At 36.7% G+C, this 23,528-nt stretch overlaps 1 protein-coding gene across 2 annotated transcripts in view; it reads left to right on the top strand.

Annotated features, from left to right (window-relative positions):
- Positions 1-1,212: 1,212 nt before the first annotated feature.
- Positions 1,213-23,528, top strand: part of PDLIM3 (PDZ and LIM domain 3) — a 24,441-nt gene continuing 2,125 nt past the window's right edge. For both annotated transcript variants that reach the window (XM_019471549.1, XM_009277371.2), the window contains exons 1-7: positions 1,213-1,480; positions 7,390-7,541; positions 9,255-9,339; positions 15,811-15,878; positions 19,333-19,596; positions 22,272-22,399; positions 23,483-23,528. The exon at positions 23,483-23,528 ends at the window's right edge or, in 1 of these variants, runs on beyond it. In XM_019471549.1, the coding sequence (XP_019327094.1) occupies positions 1,388-1,480; positions 7,390-7,541; positions 9,255-9,339; positions 15,811-15,878; positions 19,333-19,596; positions 22,272-22,399; positions 23,483-23,528 (836 nt within the window). In that variant the 5' untranslated portion in view covers positions 1,213-1,387. The remainder of the gene's footprint in view (positions 1,481-7,389; positions 7,542-9,254; positions 9,340-15,810; positions 15,879-19,332; positions 19,597-22,271; positions 22,400-23,482) is intronic.

Here is a 23,528-nt window from a genome sequence, read left to right as displayed (position 1 = left end):
CCAGAGTAAGAGGTGGAAGCCAATTTCATATTGAAATCTACAGATAAACAAATTACCCATATCAGAAATTACATGAATGGCATGAATTTGCATTTTATTCTTCCATCTCTCTTACTGCTCTTTCTTGTTCATCAGAGACTCTTCTAAGCAGGATACAAATAGTAAGAAAGGAAAGCATATGGAGTGAACAAAAGTGGGTATTACGCCAGAAATATATATATCCTCACGAGTTTTTATTCTTTCCAAGCTCTCACTGACTTGCTGTTGAATCATTTGGGGGAAAAAATATTAAAAGAAAAAAAGGAAAAATTAAAAAAAAAAAAATACTTTTTTAAAAAATCCTGCCTGATGAGAGCTGTAGATGCTATCCTAGAATAGGCCAAACTTCGGGCAAAGAAATGTTTGAAGAACATTACCCATGCACATACTCATTTTGCTAATATCACATATAAAGACAAATCTGTAACAACATGATAAGAAAGCAAGTGAACACGTACACCATCACTGAAAAATTCTCCCTCTCTTTCTGAAGAAAATATAAGGGATACGGAAGTCAGAATGAAGCTGATCAAGCTGATGCAAGAAAACCAAAAGGAATGCAAAGTATTTATTCAGTAACACCAACAAACAACAGAAGGTATCTGCAACTACCTTAGAAAAAGCTAAGATTTCTACAAAGAGAAGAGACATCATCAACTAATACTGCATTTCTCTTCCTCAGTATGAGAAATATGCATGACATCAGTCCAGATTTTTCAAGCCATTAGAGTTGGTGCATGCCATGGTCTCAAGTGACCGTAGCCGAAAAACTCAGCTGAAGGGTTGGAAGGACTTTGGAGCGCAATAAATCATTACATTACAAATAAGACAAGATGTAAAACAAGAGCTTGCGAGGGAAATCTCCTTATCAGTATTTCTGTTTACATGAAACAGAATCGTGTACAAAGTCAGAGCAGTGCATTGCATAGTTGAAACAAGCACCAGCAATGTAATCAGCGTGATATCAAATGAGCAACAGGGTTGCTTTAAGAAACCAGAAGGACGCCGCATCCTGAAGCTTACTGATTGTCGGGCGGAGGGGGACGCTGAAGCACCAGATAAAGCTGATGTATTTGTTGTAAACTTTCCAGCATTCAGGCTTTATTTGTCCGAGTTCGATACTCCCCTCTGTGGGTGGAGAAGCTGAGGGACTGGCTGACGTCACCCGAAGAGCACAGATAAAGTGCAGTGCCCGCAGCTGTGGGATGAGTAAAACTTCCTAAGAGGTATACAAGGTCGGCTGCCCTGTCTGGCAGGTGCTCTACTGACAGCACCCTTCCTCCTGCAGCTCAGCTCCTCACACAGACCTAAGGAAAAAAGAACAGTAAGCAAGAAACACCTGTCCAGAATGCCACAAAACGTTACCCTCCAAGGACCGGCACCCTGGGGATTCAGGCTCTCAGGAGGAATAGATTTCAACCAACCCTTAATCATAACCAGGGTATGTATTCTTTCCATTTCCTTTCTATTTATTATATTTATTAGCTATTGCAGATTTTTGCCCTTTACTTTTCTGGAGTTCAGAGGTGCAGACGAAGCTGCGAGTAGATTAGCAAGTAGCTGCTAGTTCCGAGGACAGCCAGCTGAATGCTAACAGTTTTTACAAGTTTTGTGTGACACGTTCCTGGGACTGCTTTATTGATCTAAGAGACTTTAACTGCATTTCTACTTATGCCTCAAAAATTGCATTTAAGTGCCTTGGCAGCAGAAAAACTCTGGCATGATTTCCCCAGGCATTCAGATGAGAAAATTAGTTTTGAGCCTACTAAAGGCCAGACCCCACTTTTATCATTTTCACGACTAGCCTCTGATCACTGGGGGAGAAGACTACTTGGCAGCAGCTCCTCATGTCTGGAAGTTTGTGCTTTGCAAACTCCGTGCCAACTTTACAAGATTAGGCTGACTCTCATTTAATTAAGTCAAGTTCTGATTATTGCCAGCAAAGGCAACAGCACCCGTTTTTACAAATGTATATGTACATGTTTTCACTTTCATGAATGTTAAATCAGTGAATTATTAGAAAGTTATCCAGTCCTGAATAAGGAAGAGATAGTTCTTTGGTGTTTTCTGCCATATTTAGAAACAGACAATTTACCTTACCCCCCTAATAAAGGGCAAGAATCCAAGCCTTCATTTTTTCATGGATTTTGAGCTATAAATTGCAATTTATTTAAGAAACCAGTGACTCAATGAATGGAGCATATAAAACACTGTCAGCTGCCCTGCATCTACACACATAGCTCTACCCAAAAGACAGGATATGTATTTTGATAATTTGTATGTTTTGAAAATTGTGTTCAATGCACATCAGACTAGAATTAGTTCTCCTTATATTTTTGCTGCTTTTCAGAACCTCAGACACACCGAGTGTATGCTCCATGAGCCTCCAAATCACCAATGCTTTTTTTTTTTTTAAAAAGCCCTTGCAGTATGACTCAATATATACACTATGCCTGGTATTAACTAAACATCAAGAGCCTTGAAGGATGGATACCACTGGTGATGCCTTGCAGTAAATATGCTTCTAAACAAGAGTCTGTAGAACGTTTAAGGACCAACCTTTCACATATTATACTAGTAAAAATTAATTTCATTTAATCACTTATTCCAGATTTATACAAGCATAAAAGATTTTACTTATTTTAAACAGAAGCAAACCAGAATGCTATTATTTGACTGTATGTAGCTTCATAACAAATACTTGTAGAACACAGCAAAACCTTTGGAGAAACAGGAGACAAAAACATTGAATAAAAAGGAAAAAAAAAAAAATCTCGGGATGTTTTGGGGCCTTCATTGCCTTTTATGGGCCTCCAAAAGAAAAACAGTTTCCATTATCTCTAATGAAAAATATTTTAGCGGTGTCTGGTTTGTATTTTCTTCATGTTTAGATTAAATGCAATGAAGTTTAAAACTGCAATAACAAAGGATGTTACTATAAATGTAACTTTCTAAAGAATAAATGATTTTGCAATTGACTCATACCTACCAAATGCCTCACAAGACATAAGCCATTGGTTTCTAGCATATTACAGAAATGTTCAAAATCACATTTCAAGTAGAACTACAAAATAAAATATATATAGGGAATAATGACATGTTTAAATTTGCTTAGCCTCAAGTTCAAGAATATTAATGGTAGATTTCTTTAAAATTAATATTTTTGTTGCCACAGCATACATTTAGGAGAGTCCCTAAATAAGTATTCATGCAGTACCCCTTAAGAAGTAGTGAATATTTTGCAAGATTCATATGCCTTGCTTTTCGGGGCCTAGGTGTTCCTTTCATAAAAGGAATCACCAGTGACCCATTCGCATTTGGCTTAACTGTCCTGACAGGAAAAAGAATTATTAGCCCTTAAAACAATAGATAGAAATTATTTTTAAACACATTTTGAATAAAATAATTGGACAGGTGTTAAGTTTGGTTGGATATAGTCCTTGTTCAACAACAGAAAGCTTTTACCAGGACTTGTCAAAAGAGACAGACAACATAAGAGATCATCATCCACCTGTCTAGAGAACAGATGTCATCTCAAAAGCCCATCTGCAATTTCCCAAGCAAGGCAATTCTCTTGACTGTTTCAAGCAAATGCAAAAACCACAGATCACGGTCACCGGGAGGGCAGGAAGAACAGGAGGGGACTAAAAATAGACATGTTCAGATTCTATTAGGGTCAGAAACAATGAATTGACTAGAAATAATGAAAACATTTCTTGAAATCCTTGGAACTTTACACAGATGCAAAGAAATTACATCAATGAAACTGATCAAAACCCTAGTCTTAATGAAACTGAATAATTTCCATTTATTCTGACCAGAAGATAACATTTTGGGTTAAGTTTAGAGGAATGCAATCCTAGAACTTAAGTCATATTGAACAAAGCATTACAGAAACAATTAAAAATTGCAGAGGTTGGAGGAAATGGCAAAATATTATCAACTCTAGATTTAAGTTCTATTTTAATATAAACCTTTACAAATCATGGTGCAAGTATTTATATTAACTCAATTTCATATTTAGCCACTCTGTCTACAGACATTCATAATTCTCTTCAGAAAACACAGAGCCCAAAATATTTATGAAGGAGTGCCATGATGAGCTTCACAAGGCTATTAACAGATGCAGAGAGGTTTTCTTCAGTTTCACAGGAGACATTGCCCCTCACGTGGTTCAATAGTTATCTAGTCTCTGACAACATCTGAATGCTCAACACACATCCTTGCATTTATCCAAATCTGAGATACCTAGGATACAGGAGCAACAGGCATGCCGTACAGACACGTCCTGAAGAGCAAGGCAAAAATTTTCCCAAAGCACCAGTAGAATCTACCTCATGCAGCAGGGGTGAGCAAGCCACAAATGCTACAGACATCACATGATTCTAAGTGTTCACAATACACATTTAATGCATCACTAATAAGTTCCTTAAGAAGCAGTATCACTTACATTATTGAGGTACCCACAACATCAATATTATACCCATGATACGGTGTGATCTTGCAATGCGCAACCTGGTCCCCTTCTATAAAATGTAGGCTGCAGTACTTTTGCCTGCCCCCCTTCCCCCGCCCCAAGCAACAGTCAAGATTTCCCCCTGAAATACTGAGGAGAGAGAAGAGCTGGCTCCCAGCCATATTCCTCCTACCCCATCCTAGCAGCAGCTCTCCAGATCTTTCCATCAAACCCAGGAAGAGCAGGTGACGGAAAGAGTTATACGAGGGCAGGTAGTTCTGCACCCCAGAAGGCCTGGGCAAGTAGAGCTCAGCACCCCCATCAAGGCGTTAAGGCCCAACGGACACGTCCCAGAAGCCTGGCAATAATCAGTTCAGCTAAGGAATAGGAAATACAGACTCCTGCCCCTTTCCCTCCTTGCTCCCACCAAACGATGGTAACCCCATTCAACCATACAGTGGTATCACTGCAGCTGGTGACAATATGTTAAGAAAATCCAAGGGATTGCGCATTACCACCAGCAACACAGAGTGGGTTAAGTCCTGCTAGCAGCACAGCTGCAGGGGAACGTACCATGCTAGACAGATATGCTACTTTATAAGGCAGGATCATTATCTCAGTACATCGCTGAGGTATGCCACGGATACATGCCACAACAAATCATCTGCTGTAAAAAGCGTAATCTACCAAGTAACCTCTATAAGGGTTATTCAATCAAGCTTACTCTTGAGAGGGAACCAAGAATGGCTGGTTTTGCCCATTTTGGGCATTAGAGCATCAACAGTCACACTTGAACACTAGGACTTCTGCTGCAGTTTGTCATTCCACACATGTCCACAACATGCTAAGCAAAGTCAGGAGCCATTCCAGGTTAAAGGGAGAAGCATTATCATACCTCTACCCCTGTCTTATTACAATAATGTAAGTGGTCTCAGTGTAGTTCATTTACACTTACAGCTCTTGAAGTTTGAGAAACAGACAATTTTGGAGACTCCAGACTTAGGGTTTATGAGCAACTTCCTCGATTCATATTCAAACAGATTATTTAGGCACCTTAACACTTTATTAAGCACACAGCATGTGGATCCATTCTTTTGGAGGGTGAGGGGGTAAGAGCCTCCAGCTGGCCACAGGTACCCATTTGGAAAGTTTGCCTGACTTGATAATAGCACATGCATTGCAGTTTGTTACAGTGAAATCAAAAATAAGTTTACATGCTGGAATGCAGAAAAAAGCCCACAGAACAAACTCTTAAGTTCTTTGAGCATTCAGACCCACCTAACAGAGATGGACAGCTGGAAAGAGGAGAGAATGACTCTATTTGGCTGATTTTTGCCGTGGTTTCAATACCAATACAGTGCAACACATATCAGAAAGAATATTTCTGTTTGACTTTTATGCTGACAGTTACTGTCACCTTCAGAGGCAACAAGTATGCCAGGTTCACCATAGCTGGGGTTCAGAACATAGTGGAGGTATACTGGGCAGCTTACTCTCTTCCTCTGCTGGAGAACTGGGAAACATCAGAATTGAAGAACATCTCCATAGCATGTTTTCCAGTCCTCCATAACACTTAATTACTTCTAATAATTGAGATAGCACTTGCTTTGGGCGTAGCAGAACCCATGGTGAGATAAACTCTCTCCAATAGCTTTTTTACTTCATACATGGCACAGATCAGAGAACCGCTCTTGTAAGACTATATTAGTATTTTTGTCCTTCACACCAGGATTCATTTACTTAACAATAAGCAGCTAGTGTTATTTTAAATGAATCAACCTGTCCCCTTTGTTCTGCTGATCCAGAAGAGCTGAATTTCAGAAGCTTATGTGCTACATCCATCAATTTCATGTTGCTGTCTTGGTTATCAAAGGTCACCTAAAATGGCAATACACACCTAAGGGACCTAAATCCCACTCAGTGACCAAAGACCTGTTTAAATGGTGTGGTGGTATGAGAAGTCACCCATTTGCAAATAAAGGCCTGCAATTCTAGAATAAGCTTTAATAGCATCTAAGGTCATGGCCTCTCTACAATAGTTATCTTAAACCAGAATTATGTTGCATTTCAATTATTTTAACCATGATGTAGAAGGCTATCAACAAGACCAAAAAAAAGCAAGCATAGAAAGATAAGCTTAGGGCTATTTCTGTGAGTGTCACTAATGTCGGTACATTTCCATGAGCTATGAATTGCACCACACAGATCACTTTGAAGGATCAGGGCCACTGTTAGTCAAATGCAATTGGACTTAACTTTAAGTGCTTTAAGGAGTTCAGGGTCTGGATTAGACATGAATAAAGAGAAAAATGTCATTTTGGTATTATTAGCATATCTATGATTAGTTAGCGATACAACATGAGAGGCCAGGCTAGCAGGAAACACACTAGCTGCTGTATTCGTCCTTAAATGTGGTAAGACCACAGGTGGCTTTCTATATTATCCAGTCAATGGCACATCATACACACGAACATTAAATAGCACAATTTCTTAACAGTTTTATTCTTCTGCTATTGCCTGGAGTTGTAAAGGAAAAACTTAACTTTTTTTTCAAGCAAGCTATACAATGGCAGCTGAGACGGAAGATTCAAAGACAAGTTACAGTAACTACAGAAATCAGAGTGGAAACTATTTAATGCGGAAGTATGAAATAATTTCCATGTAGTTTGAAGTTATGATGAATAAAGCATGTATATGGTGATCTGACAATAGAACTACAGACGGTCTGGAAGAATGAAGAACTCACTTTTTTTGTAAGCAATCATACAGTTGTTTACAGGCCCACTCCCTCCCTCCCCAATCCAATATGAAATAGGGAAGCATGGTGAAGTTTGTTTTCTCTATCAGTTTTCAGGTATGCATGGTGCTTAAGCAGTTAAATTTTGTTTTTCCAGATTACACCTGGAAGCAAGGCTTCAGCTGCCAACCTGTGCCCTGGGGATGTTATTGTAGCTATTGATGGGCTAAGCACAGAGAACATGACACATAACGATGCCCAGGAGAGAATTAAAGCAGCTGCACATCAGCTTTGTTTGAAAATAGAGAGGTATGTGTACATGTCTGCTCACTTCTGAAAGAAGATACTACCCAACCAACTGATCATACAGTACAACTATCATAGAGCATAACTATTTTAAACAGTTTTAAGAATTTCAAAAAACCTTTAAAATTACAAGCACCCAGACCTACCTCACCAACTCCAGATCAGGCAAGACTCCCCAGAACTCGTCTTCGTGGGCACAAGAAGAATAGCTTCCCTCAGGCTACTCACCACATTTATTGAGCCGTGAACGGTTACCACCTACTGCCTCTGCTGACTCCACAAGTCCTATGTTTGCTGTCAGTAAGCAAACAGTTCTTCATATTTCTGGGAAATAATAAAACCCTCAGCTGTCACTTGTTCAGTTGCCTCTCTGCTCTAACACTCCCTCAGCCACAGGTGCTTATCATTGCTTCCTGCTCCCAATCACAGACAAAGCTGCTAGTATATCCTCCCGGTTAAGGAGAGCAACATCATGGCAGACTTTCAGAAGGGGTGACGAAGGAGGGGGTTTAAAGCCCACCTCTTTGGTCACAATGTATTAAACCAAATACAGGATTCTCAAAGCAATGTTAAAAACAAAACAAAACTAGAAAACCTTCTCTTCCCTAAACTGCAGGAGTCCAGAAACTTTTTGCATTCATTTCTCTCAACTAAAGCCAGCAAGAGAAACAACCTGCATTTTCACATCTCCTAACTGAGTTTGCTCAGTCTTTAATCAGAATCACCTAGCACACTCTTTCAGCCGTCTCCAGGAATCAGACAGCTCTGATTGACCTGAGGCCCTCAAGGAGGCACAGCACTTTATTACAGCTGACCACAATATTCCTTTCCAAATACAGAAGGCTTTTTTTTTTTTCTTCTCGGAAGGAGCATTGTCTAATTACTAGAGCACGTACCACAGTTAAAAAAATTACTGTAGTTAAATCCAGGTTTTGTTACAGACTGATCTATACCATTTAGCAACTCTCTTAAGAAGTAATTTTCAAAACATGGTAAGCATAATTGTGCCTATGAAATACGTGCATATTTTTAAAATGCTAAATATTTGTATTTATATAACAAACAGTACTAGATTAATATTTAGCATTAATATTACACTACTTTAAAATTAGCTGCCAAATTTTGCTTTGTCAATGAAGACAGAATTGTAACTGGTATTTGCACGTATGCTATCTCTGCTTCAGTGACTGAAAGAATCACCTGTGCAACTTCCATTTACAATTGCACATATACTTTGCATACCTAGATTGCACTCTTCCTACATTGAAAAGCAGGCTCTGCACGGATGTTGTGGTTATAAAAAAAGAAATTGATATTGTTCTGGTTTAGGATTATTACTAATATATTCACTTATTCGTGCAAAATATTCTGAGGACCCAACATTCCTTCTATCAACCATTAAAAAAACAAAATTGTAAGAAGTTTGGTCAGCTCAGGTCAGAAAGGCACTAATTTCCCTTTGCCTTTGCATTTGGTAACTACTAACAAATTATTTCCCATTGTTCATAGTATATTAAGTTTTTAAAAAAGTAAATACACTTTTTATATATTGTTTGCATGTAGTACACATTATATATCATTGAAGTATTTTTATGTCAAAACATTAAAAAAGCACAGAACAAACTGCAAATTTTCAAGCTGCATTATATTTTACAGGGACATATACAACTCTATAGGAATTAGAGTTATTTAAATTCTGCCTTTCTTTCTTTCTAGGTCAGGAACTAAATTATGGTCACCACAAGTTTCAGAAGATGGCAAAGCACATCCCTTCAAGATAAACTTGGAAGCTGAACCACAGGTATGAATTCTTAAAAGTCACCTAACCATTTCCCTTCATCTTTTTACACTCTAAATTATCTCCCTTGCGGTCATTAAAATTCTTTGAATAGCACTTCATCCATTATCTGCCAGTTTAAACTAATATGAACCGTCATGATTATGATATGTATGAACATCATTTTTTCTGACTGGATGTTTTTGTCTTTTCAGCTATAACTGAAACAAAACATTAACAAGTTACAACACATTCTCATTGTTCTTTAAAACTGTACATATCACCATAGTTTTATTACGGAAAGAAAATATCTCCTTTTATTCTGATACGGTTTAAGTTGCTTTAACTCTTTTAGAGATTCTTCATCATATGAGGAAGTTCTTCAATCAGGAATAAATGTCAAGTACCAAAGCAATACACTCCTCACATCACAAAAGTCATTGTGATGTAACAGTCAGTTAAATAGAGAGATCCACTAATACTGGATCTCTTCCATACGTTTTTATACTACACCACAGAACTGAAAGTTACAAATGTGTACAAAACCCATGTACTGATCAATAAGCAAACCATTCACCACTTCTGGCCAACAAAGTCTTGATCCTTGTATACGAGCAAAGCAAATCCAATCAATTAAAATCCTTCTCTCTCTTCAATCTTGCACCCTGTCCCTTGTGCAAAGCTATGAGCCGAAGTCTCTGTATTGTTAATAGTTAATTAGCTGGCTGCTGTCTACAACTAGTGCTTTATTCCTTTGTCATTCCTCTTTAACCTACATGAACATTTGCTGTTCTCTCAAGAGGAGGGAGGGAAGAGCATTCTGCTGATCCTGGCCTTCCAGGATCAAAGCAAGTATGTCTTTATTCGGTGCTATCCTAGAAAAATGTAAGTGCAGATTCCATTTCAGTAAATCCTATGCAATAAATATTTCCACCAATTCAGTTTTCATGGAGACACTCCCAAACATGAATGTGGCATTTCAGTGTTCCAGTTCTCTCTCTTCTTTCCAATCTAAAAACTTGCATTAACTGATAGAACAAACTTCATCAGAAATAACATGGCGTCTTCAGCAGTAGGAGATAGTATAGTGAAGAAACAAAACTATTTTAAATGCATATTTCTGTGGAATAGCTAGGATATACACAAAATAAATAGCAATGGAACAAATTCACTAAAAAAGCTATAGAGAAAACCACGTAGGCATGTATGACAGGAGAGTAATCCCTTTGCATGGAAACTGCATTCCTAAAAAGGATAGTTACTTAAAAAAAAATCACAAGATTTCAGTAAGAGCTATTTGGCAGACTATTGAAAAGCCGTGTCCATTGAGCAATCAGAAAAACTGTTTCTCCTAGATTAAATAGCTAACCTCTTCATTTTAGTATGTCTCCCTCTTTCCTTCCTAGGAAAATCAGGAGTACTGAGTATATTTAACAAATAATAGGCCCCGGAAAAGTAGCAATGTTTGTAAACAAATATGCTACACCATTCTAGGGATGATTTACATTTTAGATTAAATTCTTCCATCCAAGAACATCCATCACTCTGATCTCCCTGTGGAAAAAAATATAGCCTTTTTTTCTACAGTTGCTGAAATTTTAAATTAAATTTTACTGCATAGTCACAACACACAAGACCCAGCAGTGTGTATACCAGCAGTGAAAACAGTACAACATCAAAGTTTCTTTAACCTCAGATGACAAATTATTGCACAACTATAACCTGTGCTGTTTAGGTCATATTAGAGTTTGCTGAAGTCCAACAATAAATAAAGGCATTGAGGGCCAGACGAATGGAGAAAAATCCAAAACCAGTATAGTATTCCTACAAATGTAAAACACTTTTATCCAAAAGTATTGTACACATTGACTGGTGTGCAGAAATGGAAAACCACTGAGTTCTATAAAAAGCATTTCCTCCATTTATATAATAGTTAAAATTACTCAAAAGGTCATAGAAGTTATAAATGTAGTCAGATTTTTTTCACTCTTGCCAGATAGACATTTTAAAGTTCACTAAGAAAGTTTCACAAAGGGAAGTCAATAATTTAAAATACATTATAAGCCAACTAAATAACAATAATAGATGCAGACTTACACAGTCTTCTTCATAAGAATCTAATTTCTATTTGCAACCTAATAAAAGATAGTTATAAATGAAAGTGAAACATATTTTAATTGTTCAGCAATTTGGCCAAATATTTGGCCAAAGAATGCTTACTTTTAGCTTAAATGAATGAAAATTATTCTACAGATGCTTGGAGATGGTTATGTGAAAACTGATAAACAACTAAATACTGTGCCTACTTGCAGCTACGCAACGAGGAACCTTTACACCATAGCAAACTTTTGCATTAGGCTGAGCATCCCCGAAGAGTCATTTGGAGATTGATATAGGCAATTGTCATAGCACAATGAAAGCTCTCACTATTTTTCCCTCTGGGAAGAGGAAACTGAGGCAACAATGCTAGTAAGTAACTTACAGCTATAAGTGGCTGACTGAGAGCCACTCTTGAAAGCTACACAGTCCCACGTAAAAACCAGCCACCTAATTTCATTAGTCTGGAGCAACCTATAGAGTGATGGATAAATAATAGGAAATAATAGACTACTCGAAGTATTACCATGGCAAACTGTATCCTATAATATTAATTTTAAAATCCTTTCTGCTGTATTGTCAATGTAAAACAATACTATGACCTGTAAATTTTTCTCAGTTACAATCCCTTTAACCTCCTCTAAAATGAATTTGTTTCCATTACCACAATTTCTTGAACTGTTTTTATTTGGGCTTTTCTTTTTTGCTTCTATCTTTGCCTTTGAACATTTTGTTCAGTGTGACTAGGCTTTTGGCCATGAAAGACATTATACATTCCTGGGAGATATAAATACACTATACACATAGATAAGTATAAAAATCTAAAAAAAACCCCCCACTGTTCTTAAAAGTAAGTTTATAGTCTATTACCACTTATAATCAAGTTTTGAAACAATATAATTGTGGTAGTCTAGTTTTGAGGACCTACCCCCTCTTCCATAACAGCATTCAGAGATAAAGATTTTAGTCACATGATACCTCTGAAACGTAAACATCTGTGTACTGTCATAGTAATTATCCCCAAGGAATGCCATCATATGGTCCGTGTTGGATGCATTTTGACAGACTTTGGAGGCTACATTCATTCTATTCCTGATACCTGTATCAATGCAAAATGTAGTTAGCCCTGCAAAAAGGACATCGATCAGCTAGAAAAAAATTAAGAAATGAAATACTGTAATTCTCGAATATTCCTGATTAGGAATTTCAACAACCTCCAGTTCTCATTTACCTTTTGAACTAAAGGAGGACTTTTCACAGATTCAATGAGATCCAATAAACACAAGAGCTGGACTATTTTTGCTGCTGTATGTTCTGTCACTGACATTTTATATGAACAGATGAGTTAAAAAGAAAACGGAATTTAAGTCTAACTAACTGCAAATACTTGTTTCACAACTGTTATATTGTAAACATGCTATTACGGTGCCAGATGTCTTCTGTGCTGTTCATTTGTCAACAAGAAATAAAAAAAGGGGATGAAATTACAATGTTCAGGGTTGTTTTTGTTCGTTTTGTATCATACATGGATTTAAATCAATTTTAAGTACTTTGATATTAATATCTTTCATTAAGTAGACATGATCCTAAACACTAGTAGATTATTTCCATTTACTAATACATTTTGTTAATTGCAATCCACTTCTATCAGACAGAAACAAGGAATTGCAAGTAAAATCTTTGTGCTCATTTATCTGCCGCTTTCAGTAGCTTCTTAGAGTGCAATGCTGCTAAACATTTTCATTTAATAAAACTGCTTTTTACTAATTGCAATTTCTGGTTGCACGTTCTATATAACCATGACTTTTCTTTAGGGCTGTTCTTAAATATATTTCTGAAACCGTTATTTTAAATGAAAACAAAAGGGCCAATTCACATTCAGGTTTTCATAATTTCTATAAATTATTCATCAAAACTTTGAACAGAGACTTGATATTGTCTGAGAAAGGAAATAAGGCTCTGAGGAATGAATAAAAATCTATGGATGTCAAAAATGTGTCCACGCTTATCTAATCTGCTCTTATTATCTTGATTTATTCTGTGGATTTGAGTATTCAAATATCTATTTTGTTTTTTGGTAATAGGTTTTATTTGTTCTAACTGGAATTTTTTCTAGCATTCCTAAAGGCTAAGGTAATCTAAAAAAAGGCATTTCTGCATCAAAAACCCACTTTGTTTAGAGTTTTATTTAGCAGAACAAGGAGACTAGTTTGCACAGCTTGCAAGACATAAGTGAAAGACCACAAGTGCACCTGAATAATTTTAAAGCTGAAGGTGTTGGGTGTGTCACCATTAAAAATATGTGATAGCAAATACCAGACAGCGTAAACTGTACAGAGTGATTAAGCCAGAAGTTCTGGTACCTAAGATACAAGCTTCAACAATTTGAAATAAATCTCATTCAGCAGTATCAGAACTTAGACTGTCTACAGGTCATATGACACAGTGGGATAGCAACATAAATACAGAAATGGTCTATAGCGTTGTAGATGTATTCCCAGTACACCTATCACACTCAAAAACAAAGCCAAATCAGAGAACTGGTAGAGATTTCTATGAAAATTGAAGTATTAATGACCTGTGCTATCTTAACATTGCAAGTTCCAGTCTCTAAAGAAGAGACCAATTCAGATTGTAGAAACCTATTTGTTAGGAACAAGAGCTTTTTATTCCATATGGATGGAAGTTCAAGTGCTCTCGCAGTACTGTCTCCAAAGAGCGCTGCAGGACATCAGGAAAAGGTGATGGACTACAGCAGCAAACGTTCTTCACCCACTAGCGCAGAAGGAGGGAAAAAAAAAAAACCCTCAGCAGATGACAGCACCATTTTTTCCAAAGTCTGTACGTCTGTGGATTAGGGATGGACCTGAGCTGACAGGGACTCAAAGGAGACTGTACTAAATATGCACAATACGAATAAGTGAATTTTCACACAGTCAACAGTCTTTATCATTCCTGGCCAATCGCTATAGAATAACATCGTAAGTTATCTGAAAGGTTATTGGAGATTTTGTTTCCAGATCTTCTCCCTATGAATTCCACAACTGGAGGAAATTATCTGGGCCAACAATAAACAAAATCGTATTCCAGAAATAAACAAACATAGGCAGAATGGTTTCCAATTTACCCATTTCTGGGTTTTACTTGTTTATGATTATTTCACATTATCTTTAAATTATACAGCATCACAATTTTTGACACACGGGTATGCTTCGAAGAATGGAATAAGCTCAGAAGAATGTCCTCAATCTGATGTACATTCAAGACTATTTCAGTTAAAAGAAGTGTTAAAAATTAGGTGTTTTCTAGGCAAGAGGTTTACAATAAAATCTTCACGCTTTTGCGAGTCCCTCCACCAGTATGTGACACAAAAGCAGAAGCCAGAGATTAGCACTAAAGCAAAGCAATTAAGCTAACTATACATCAAATGTTTCTGAAAGAAGAATGTAAACAGTGCAAAATCTAGAGAACAATACAACAGGTTACTATAATATTCATCCCTCCCATTTCTTCTTAAAGTTCCACACAAATGTGGAATGCCTTCTGTTTGCCTTGAGGCAGGAAAATAATAGTCTCTGAATGTGTATAGCTTAAGTAGCATATAGAAAATTCATGGAAAAATATAGTATGCTTGCACCAGTTAAAAAATAACAAAGTCGCAAAAGTAAAAAATGCAGAGATTAACAATACTGATGTTGTCAGATTTACTCATTACTAGCTTTGGTGTGCATTGTAGCTTTGTGTATTTTGTCTGCCTATCATGTACAGGAATTCAAGCCTATTGGTACAGCTCACAACAGAAGGGCCCAGCCTTTTGTTGCAGCAGCAAATATTGATGACAAAAGACAGGTAGTGAGCTCCTCCTATAATTCTCCAATTGGGCTGTATTCATCTGGCAATATTCAAGACGCGCTTCATGGACAACTGAGGGGTCTGATTCCTAACTCATCGCAAAAGTGAGTACTGGTATTTACTTATAATACATGGTCATTTGTGGTATATCACTCTATGGTCTGTTTTCAATTAAAAAGTCCAGCTCTTGCTGTTTTTTCTGATAATCAGGAGTTTATTGATTATCCAAAAAAATGGTGATAAATGAAGCAATTTTTTCCAACACAGAAAACTATCCATTCAGCTCTGTAGTAGCAACGCTGCAGGTAGCTAAAATTTGCCCTCGATGTTGGGCTGCAACACTACCTACCATCCTTCACTCTTACAACTGCACTTTACTCTGAATGTTTCTGAACACTAAAGTGATTGCATTTTGAGTACCAGGAATGTACGAACTAAACACGGTTACTTCATGGTTACAATTTTAAAACTTTCTTAGCTACTTTTTAACTAGAAATAAGTATTTATAGGCCAAAGAAAGTTATTTTAACCCTCTTTTCTTTACAGGATATGAACTACTTTGAACACAAGCATAATATTCGGCCCAAACCTTTCATAGTCTCAGGCCGAAGCAGGTTATAAACTCTGAGTGCTGTGCTGGATTTGGATGCATGGTGTTGTTTTTTAATGGATACTCACCATTCACATTAATAAAGCATACTGATGCATTTGAAATTTACTTATAGTAGTGTATAGCCTAACACTGAAATTAAAAAAGCCTGAAATGGTTGACTTGCAGAGATCAGGCTTGAAATTCAAATTTCTCTTTCCAAAAGAAAGCAGGTCCACACTCCCATCTCAGTTATACTGATATGAGTCTGACGTAACTGTATTCATGAACCTGGTTCAGTTTACAGCGTAGCACCAGATATTGTGTACTTATAAATCTATGGCACTCTGAAATTCCTCTGTCCAAATGCAAATACATGTAATTTGTTAACTTGCTAAATAAAAGATAGCTAGTTATATAAGTTATCATCTAGGCCATTCAGAGATTTTAGGTTTGCTTTTCAGCAGACCTCTATTCAGAAGGCAACCTAATGCAGAGCTAAAATATGAAAACTATCTGATGCCACAGACTTGTAAAGCTCTAAAATGCAGAAAAGCTTATATATTTACATCCATCATTTTAGTGTAATACTCCTCTATCATAACTGGGGATGAAAGCCTCACTTACTATTATTTACATTATTAAATGCAGAGGGGAAAAAACAATGCAAACTCTGTGGCTAAAAACACAAGGAAGCTCAAAAGCGCATGAGCGATGCAATATATTGTGATGCTACCCTTTATCCTTTCCAGCAGTAGCAGTTTTTACCAGTGGACTTAGTGTTCTGCATTTCATTCTGAAAGTTTAAAATGCCTGCATTTCAATTATACTAATTTAAGTCTGACAAACTAGACCAGAAAAACAGGACGATAATTGATTCCTGTGTACAAAGGACAATCTCATATGGGCTATCAATTTTGTGAGATGTGTTAAATTTTTCAACCACCTGAATGATAAAGAGGAGACTGTAGAAGATGGATAGAGTCCCATCCTCCTGTGAACAAGAACTATCAATGTAGAACACTGCCGCAATGGAGAAAAGGTGCCCATCCCTCCTTGCAGTCTGATGCTGATACAGGATAAGTGACAAGACAGTCCTTAGCGAACATGCGTGGCCTCTAACCGTAGGCAGCACTTGCATACAGTACCAAAAGTGGGTCCTTAGCGAACATGCGTGGCCTCTAACCATAGGCAGCACTTGCATACTGTACCTAAACTGACTTTTGGACCACTAGGTACCATTTACAGGTACCATTGTTGTTGTACCATAGGTTGTACCATTTACAGGTACGTAGTTGGATTTATGGAGATTCAAAGAAGTGTATCAAGAGCCTAAACTCCTAATTCAGAAACCTCAATTACACAGTATTTTCCGTGAAAATATTGAAATGGCCATTTTCCAGCATGTCAGGTGGGGGGAAAACCTGCAAAAACTAACCTGACAGCGATGCAACAAGTTTCAGAACTTTAGTTGGGCAAGGTCTGTCAGGTGTTCTAGCACTGGAAAAGTCTGTGTTTGCAAACTGTGGAATCTCTGACAGAGGCTGTTACATCTATAAAACCTTCGTTGTTACACTGTTTGTCTGCTACTTTTTCATCAGTTTGGCTCAATATAAATTCTCTCCTAAACACAGCAAAAACCAAACCACCACCTTGACTGTACATATCCCTTTAGGACAGAGAGCTGAGGCTAAATAGGACTCCGACTAAAAGAAGAGCTGATCCCGGCCTGTGGGTTTGAGCTAACTGATTTGACATTAGCCACGATTTTGGACTTTACTCTGGCAAAACTAACTGGAAATTGTATTTAAAATATGATTATATTTTATTTATACTTATAATTTATTCTGTTTTAACATTACTTTGGCTGCTCATAGCAAGAGTTGTGCTTTTTCTAGCCTTTTCCTGCTACTTTCCATTTACTAACACTATAAGCACTGACAAAACTTACTCTACTGCAGGATCTAAAGATGGTCTTGATTCTTCTTAAAAAAAAAAAAAAAAGACTGCAAATTTGTAAGTTGCCCCCGTGTGAATTTTTTGGCTGGCTCATGCTAGGTGATGATGCAGAACTGTACTTTTGCTTAAGGCTTGCCTACCATTTCTGGAATTAGCTTTCTTTTGATATGTTTTTGATGGTAGAGTATATATTTCTCTTTATATTTTTGAGAAAGTGGTCCTACACAAATTCCCTTCTGAATCAAAGGGAGAATTTTGGGTCGTCTTCTCTACCCAAGAGTAGCTACTGGGCAGAGTACTGTATTATCAAACTGGGAAATAGAGCATTCTCCCAGGCTTACACAGAATCATTCAGCCTGGAAAGAACTAACCACAACCCTGATATGCAGGTTGGAGGAAAGAGATTAAGCATTTACCATCTCATAGCTCTGAATATCACATAAATGGTAACTAGTGACTGTGGAAAGCCTGGGCTATGTGCTGTTACACAGCAACAGCAAAGAAATATCCCATAACAAAGAAAGCCTCTGAGGTGCTACGGAGGAAAGACTGACGTGTTCAAAATAGTGACACTGAAAAAGTCTTTGGGCTTAATGTTCACATTATTTTACTAATCCTTCTCCAGAGATGTCAAACTGGTGTGCAGTAACTTTACTTCAGTAATGTCAAGCAACTTTAATTTTTCTAAAAAACTGTACGTCTTTTTTATTATATAAAAATTATATGTAAATTCTACTTCAAAAGCAGTAAAATTAATTCTCTGAATACATATCCATTGTTCTTGTGAAGGACCACTTTACATTCTACTGGAAACACTGTAATTTAGAAATGCAAAAGTATGCCTGGCTGTTTTAGTATCTTTTCTTCTTTGAAATGTTCAAAAATATTAAAAAAATGAAATACATTGCTAAACTAATTTTAAAAGATTAATAAATATCTTATTGTAGAATTTAAGGAAATCTAGGAAATGTCACATTCATTATTTTACACCACTTTATAGTAGTCTCTCCAAGCGTGGACTAAGATGGTTGTGAGGTACAGGACCGGAATGATGTGTCTAGGATTCCAGTACTGCAGGTGTTTATTCTGTCACTGATATGGACAACTCACATAACCTTTGTATGCTACCCTTTTGTAGATGTTAAGAATTACTCACCTAGAACAAAGAATTTTAGGGAGGCTTAATGGATCCTCAATAAAATCTAGCATTAAAAATGTAAAGTAATACTATGTTCCGAATTATTCAATCTATTAAAGAATTTTCACTATCTTTAAAGAAAATGCATGCCAGAATTTTAAGGACTGCTTTATAACTGGCACTGATGCTTTTACAGGAAAATACTTTTCAATGAATACACATACTTTTGCTTTTCTCTACTTCCTATACTTTTGCTTTTCTGTATCTGTTCTATTTACGCTTTTCAGCCCTGTTAACATCACCGTATTCCTGTACTTTTGTCTTTATTCTCTATAATCCGATATGCATTGCACACTCTTCTGTAATCTGGCTATTAACACAGTGGATGCAGCACTCCTTCGGGGATTGACTGTGGCAGTGGACGCAGTACTCCCTCTTCAATTAGCACGGTTAGCTCTATCTGCCCTACCGAGCTGAAAGCAGTGTCTAAGATGGCCCCTAACATTCCCTTGGAAATGGAGCTTCCCGGTGTCAAGATTGTACACGCTCAGTTTAACACACCTATGCAGTTGTACTCAGATGACAATATCATGGAAACACTGCAAGGCCAAGTTTGTACAGCTCTGGGGGAAACGCCTGTAATAAGGTAATTAGAGCAGTATCTTTAATATTTATGAATATACAAATTTAGAATATACCAAAAATCATGAGCTTTAAAAATATCACACTGTTTCTACGAAAATGGGTAAAAGGGCTAGAGAGAACCGAAGTCATTTAAAGCCATTCGATATTTTCATTAAAATATTAGTGATTTATGATTTTTAACCCAAAGTATTACAGAAGTCTTTCAGAATTTACAAATAAATGTTTCATAGGAAATAATCTTGTATTTGTAGCTAATGAATAAAAACTGATGAGACTACCTGGACTATTAGCTGACTGACCACTCCAAATCAAGGTGCTGATTCCCTCCAAAATTCAAAAATATTTATTATTGTTATCGTAATTATTTACTTAATAACCATTTAATAACTTATTAATAATTAAAAAATATTGTTATTCAGTCAAATGTATTTCAACGGTTGAAATCCAGGTTATGAAGCTTAGGAAATCCTGTCGATGTTTATAGTGTTCTATTTAACTCCCATTCAAGACAACTCATTCAGTTTGACTAGCTCTTGTCCAAAAAGAGCCAGAATTGACTTTGTAGGCCTACTAATCCATCTCTGACTTCGGAATTTTATCCATTGCAATGACTAAAAGTCAGGTAGGAACCTTATGTATCTGTATAACAATGATGATTATACAAAAACTGTTTCAAAGCACTATTCATTTTTTTCAAGGGACAATTCATCATTCACGTTGCTTTATCTTTACTGTTGCATAATAGTAACATTTTTCTGTTTTACAACAGTACTTAAGTTAATAATTCATAATAGGTATGGTGTAAACTAAAGCTAATTACTAATATTTTAAATAAGCAATAATCACTGGCACCAATGAGCCTTCTTCAGCACCTTGCAGAATTGGGCTGTTACTAACCATAAAAATCATATTTATATAGAAGTATTTAAGTTCACCCTATCTGATGAAAAGAAAACTGTAGTTCATGAAGTCTTTGCAGAGTGATGTTACTCTACTGCGTGAATATTTATCCTCAGTCACAACAATTAGAGAACAATAGAAGAAAAATTTGCTTTTTCTTTATTCTGAAATCATGGATTAAGCCCAGAGTAATCAGATTTCACAAATGCCCGTGGCATTCTCAGTTTGAGAACTGACTCTCTACATAGGTTTGAAATATCTCTTTTGTTGTGGGATTGGTTTTCACTATGTATGCATTTAGAAATGTTATCTCACACCTTTGTGTCTGGTTTTTTTGCCTTCTGTATGTAATTGTGTTATCACTTGTTTGGTGTTTAGAAATATTTTAGTAAAGAGGAGAGAATCAAGGGTTTAATTAGCCATTGGTGACAACTGTAAAAACTAAGCTCCTTCCATTCATTAAAAGCTTGTGACAAGAGAAGAAAGTGGTAGTTTCTTCACCAGCTTAAAGGCGGCTCAGAGAAATCTGTTGATTGATGAAGATGCAAACAATTAACATAAGCAACAGGGGTCACTGCCCAGCTGCCGCTGCTCTTACTGTGCCTTTTGACAGCTTAGATGCTACTCTGGGAAACAAACCAAACCATATAAAGCAAAACTGAGTCTAATTCCTTGTGGAATTAGTTGCTTATTTCCAGTGGAAACTTACCTAAGGTTTAACAGACAGTAGGAGGCCAGTTGTAACAGGAAATTTAAACTGGACATTTATGTATATATCAGCAAGATAACAGGCTTCATTGAAGTAAATTTGGACCTTTGTAATTAGTCTCAGTAGCTGTTTGAAATTTACAGGTGCCACACATTCAGCCTAATTCCTGCCAGTGCATATAGTCATCTACGCTTCCTCTCAACTACTTAGGATGTTAGCTATCATGATTAATTTAAAACATTCAGCACAGTTTAAAATACCATGAAATATTCTTGGTAAAATCTTTGGCTCACGGGTCTTTGGAAATTCAACCATCAGCTGGTGTTTGGACAATAATTTACTTTATATTTGTATCATAAAATTGGCATTACTAAAAGTAAGCCATGTCCCATTCTAATTAAATTAAGAAATATCATTTCCATTCATCTGAGTTCACCTTACAATGCTTCCTTCTATGCAATACCTACTTCACTCTTTTTTGTCATCTCCATAAGTTAAATAAGTATCAATTATCTTAGCGAAATAATCACTATATTAACTAGTGATCAAGCCAACTTAGAAAAGGAAGAACACCTTCACGTCATGACACTCTCCCACAAGATTTGTTTGCTTAGGTTTTGGCTGACCTTATGTAAAGTTTTGAGCTGTGATCTTTAACAACATTGTTGAGGACAGCTGCTATGAAAAAGGAACTTCTGGATACCGTACCAAAGAGCACCTGGTAATACAGCAGTTGATTACAGGAATGCAACTGCTTTGAGGTTAAGCACGGGTACCAGCCTATTTCCAAATGTTGTTAGAGCCAGAACAGTAATTGTGGAAATACTTTCATGAGTTTGTAGATTTATTTTTGTAACAATTGCACGGATGTTTGTTTTCCAGCACTTTTTAGATCAAGAGGAGGCTACGTAAAACAATGCTACCTGGAAGAAAGAGTCTTTCAGTAGTTGTAGAAACACATTGTCTTTACGTTTGTTTCCTGAATCATATTCTACGCCTGGTAGAGCTATTGCTTTAAAGTTATGTTTGTTAAACTGCTTTATCTGCTCTTCCTCCCTGCGATACAGTGACCCATCTCCCAACTCAGTGCCTCAGTCTGACGTGTACAAGATGCTGCATGCCAACCAGGAGGAGCCCAGTCAACCTCGCCAGTCTGGCTCCTTTAAGGTGCTCCAGAATATAGTCTCCGAGGAAGGTGGTTAATAATGACATATTCTACCTGTTCAAAGCATTTGTAAATGTTTGTGGGAAAGGGGAATCTGAGAAGAAAATATGAGAGATCAGAGCTATAAGAATTTCTGAAAGCCCAAGTAATTCTGAACCTTATAGATAGCACACCAGCCTCCTAACATTTTTTCCCCCCTTGCTTTTATAGCTAGCAATCTCCTGTGTGAATAAAATGGGAGTGTTAATTACATTTTTCAGAACCTCTTCTCAGATTTTAAGATCGTTAATGTACAAAGTTGACTTTAACTTAATGATAAAAAGTTTTATGTGAGAGAACTTTTGGGACAAACTGTGTATACTCATGACACCGAGAAAGAAAACACTCTCTTCCACATCCAGGAAAAGAGAAGTTTAAACCAACTCCTAAAATAAGTTTCACCCATCCCCTCTTAATTCTAAATAAAAATTGAAGAGGACAATATAATTTACAGTGATACTTCCTTCAAATGAAGAAGTTTTGAAAATAACATTACTAAAGACTGCAAGTTTGTTATATTTACAGTAAGTGTAAAGAATAAAATAAAACCAAAATTAATGTAAAAGGTAAATATTTAAAATTTCAATTTTTTTAATCTCAATAATTACCAGAGAAGGGATAAATACATCTAATTGTCTATATACATCATTGTGGCATTTTCTTGTATTTTGCTATAATATTTTATTCATATCATGTTACTAATCTTTCTGAATTTGTTGTATGGTTAGTTATATAAATAAGAATCTTTCTAACAACAGGTCTTGCTATGTTAAAGTCAAATCCTCCTCCCTCTCCTGCTATACCCAAGACCTACTATCAGAGAATTAGATGATGTCTATGAGACAGCCAGCACTATATATATAATCACTTTTGTACTTGCTTTTTGGCTACAGCTACACAATATTTTCCCCGATTCCAAAGAGGTGGAATCTGGCCCACTAAACTTGTATACAGAAACTTCATATAAGTGAAAGCCTGTAAATACATCCAGAAGTGTATTTACAGGAAAAGCATTTAACTGCATCAGGTGCTTTTATATTAGCCTGTACGTAACAGGATTGTTTTGGTTCTCAGATGGACGCCCGGTGGGTACAAGAAGCGTGAAAGCACCTGTATCAAA

Source organism: Aptenodytes forsteri, unplaced genomic scaffold (genome assembly GCF_000699145.1).
Source record: "Aptenodytes forsteri isolate BGI_AS27 unplaced genomic scaffold, ASM69914v1 Scaffold65, whole genome shotgun sequence".
Lineage (NCBI taxonomy): Eukaryota > Metazoa > Chordata > Aves > Sphenisciformes > Spheniscidae > Aptenodytes > Aptenodytes forsteri.
This window is presented reverse-complemented; position numbering and strand designations above follow the sequence as displayed.